Source organism: Danio rerio, chromosome 12, assembly GCF_049306965.1.
Source record: "Danio rerio strain Tuebingen ecotype United States chromosome 12, GRCz12tu, whole genome shotgun sequence".
NCBI classification, from domain to species: Eukaryota; Metazoa; Chordata; class Actinopteri; order Cypriniformes; family Danionidae; genus Danio; species Danio rerio.
The window spans coordinates 4,737,501-4,740,180 of record NC_133187.1 but is presented as its reverse complement, the minus strand read 5'-3'; the positions used below and the strand labels follow the sequence as shown (position 1 = coordinate 4,740,180).

Here is a 2,680-nt window from a genome sequence, read left to right as displayed (position 1 = left end):
CGAATGAGGAAGTTTAGAGTTTCGACATAGTTTAGTGTTTTGAAGGTTTGCCTTCAACGTTGTTAAATTAATCTTTTAAAAACATTCTGGAAGAAAGACATCTTGGTAGAATGGGGCGGCTCACCTCATGTAGTTGGATTGTCCTCGTCGTATTGAATGGTAAGTACGTGGCTTTAGCTAGTTTTTCCTCTGAAAGAATCTAAAACTAGTTGTGTACTACTTACTAATCCATTAAGATAAAATGAACTTGCTTTGCTTTGTTTTTCGCCGTTTAGGCTTATGGGTGGGCGAGGCTCAAGGTAAGAAACTGATTATGTCCACCTTCGTAGCATTGTGTCTGTATTTATGTTTGTCAAAGGTAAAAATACCAGCTTAAATCATATGGTATTGTAAATGCTGCAATATATGTGGTCTGTAAGGTTAATATGTTACTTAAAATAACGTACTTTGGTGTATAGTTAAGCATTAAAGCGTGTGTTTGTGAAATAGATTTGGTTTGATATATTAAAGGTGTTTTAGGACCTGAGTGTGTTTGAATTGAGAGTAAAGCAAACCAGTCACTAGAATCACTGTTTTTGTCTCAGAATGTGGTCGACCACCGATGATAAACAGGATTGTTGGAGGTTCGTCAGCAGCTGAGGGTGCTTGGCCGTGGCAGGTGGATATTCAGGTAAGAATGGCAGCCATTATGAAACTGAAATTGTGAAAATCTGAGGCAGGGTTCAGTTACAAAGAGCAAACATTCCAGTAGCCCAGACAGCAGAGACAAAAACAAGATCATGAGTTCAGTTCAAAAGCAATACATTTAATATCAAATCATTAGTTTTTCACTCTCGTTTTACAATCAACAAAAAAATAAAGGCAGAATTCTTAGTGCGCTTAATTATCACATAATGCGAAAAACATCTTATCTACTGCAGGTTATAATTTACACAAATATTTAAAAAGCGAATTGCTTTATTGAAAAAGTTGAGGTTAAGTTTGTTTTATATTTGTTCATTTTACGCTCTCCATATTGTTTATCACTCTACTTTGAATATTGGGTCTGAAATCACGTGCAAGTATGACTTTAAAACAACATTAGCACTATTTAAATGACTATGAACAGTGTTGTACTTTGAAAGCCATTGGCTACTAAAATGATTTTACTATATAGATTTAGCAAAGAATACTGTTATGAAATTGTATCATTAAGGAGAAAGTCTGAATGTGTGAACGTAAAACCAACTTTACCTTTAATATAGAAAAATATATCTGTCATGTGTGAATACAAAATAAATGTACATATTTAATACCGTAAAGAGGGTTCACCCAAAAAGGAACATTTACTCACCCTCAAGTGGTTTCAAACCATTGAGTTTCTTGGCTCTGATGAACACAAAAGAAGACGTTTTGAAGAATGATGAAAACTTGCAACCACTTCCATAGTAGGAAAAACAAATGCTATAGAAGTCAACGTTACAGGTTTCCAGCATTCTTCTAAATGTCGTCATTTGTCTTTAAAAGAAAACTGAAACTCGCAAACGTTTCAAGCTATTTCTGTGGTGGACTATCCCTTTTATTTTAAACAGTTTCTTTTTCCTTTTAAAATTATAGTCTTGATTCCATTTGCTCGTTTTGTATTTTCATTCTTTTGACATTTATGTTTGCCTCTAAAATATAATGTAAATAAATGTAAATTTGATACTTGACTGCATTCGTATATCAGGCCAACCCATTGTTCATAAATTATTCATATCATAAGTTCTGAATTTTTAGTCAGATCTTGTCTCTTACCATCTAACTGATCTCTGTGTACACGCAGGGTGAGAAATCAAAACATGTTTGTGGAGGAACCATCATCTCAGAGAACTGGGTCTTGTCTGCTGCACATTGCTTTCCCAAGTAAGTTTGGATATAACATTTTATACAACCTTGTTTGGTTATCTTTTTTTTGTAAGCTTGGGTCAAAGACAAAAAAGGGTTTACGAGCATCAGTATAGGTGACATACTGCTTTTCCTACAGAAATTGTATAAAAATACTGATCTTTGTATTTTCATTCATAATAAAAAATAAGTATTATCAATTAAAATGTAAATGTTTATTTTGTCATTTAGTCATTTTTTGTGAAGTGTCATTAGATATAACAATTTATAACAATATATAACAATAAAAAAATTTAATCAGAAAACAAATCGGGCAAATTTAGAACAAGAATCATTTGATGGCATAACTGTCCCTATTTTTGACTTCACATTTGAATGAATGTATGCATATTATATATAGCTTAGCTTGTCAAGATCAGCTCAGGTTTACAGTTTTTTTTATATATAGGAAAAGCATCCCCCATAGTTGTGATGTTGGTATCAAAAAAATTGATTACAAAAAAAATGAAACCATTAATTGCATTACTTGTAATTCTGAAGTATTTATATTTCACTCCTGTCATTCAAACCAGAAGATTTTAAGCATTTGCATGTAATTTTTTTTTATACATATAATTGAAAATATTATTCAGTTTAGTGCAGCTTTCTGAGAATTGCACTTTTTGAATTCATTATTTTAATTTCTCTGTCATCCTTAAGTTACAAACTGAAAAAAACTGAATATGTACACAAAATGAGGAAAAACAAAATAAGGGTTCCCATTGGTCTTGGAAATTAATAATCATTGATTTTTAAAAGGTCTGTTCTAGATATA

General features: G+C 31.9%; 1 protein-coding gene across 1 annotated transcript in view; it reads left to right on the top strand.

The window, feature by feature from the left end:
• zgc:92313 overlaps positions 1–2,680 on the top strand; it is a 12,202-nt gene continuing 9,522 nt past the window's right edge. Inside the window, 4 exon segments of the mRNA NM_001002596.1 lie at positions 1–159; positions 276–299; positions 585–670; positions 1,805–1,884. Of these exon segments, the coding sequence (NP_001002596.1) occupies positions 111–159; positions 276–299; positions 585–670; positions 1,805–1,884 (239 nt within the window). The 5' untranslated portion in view covers positions 1–110.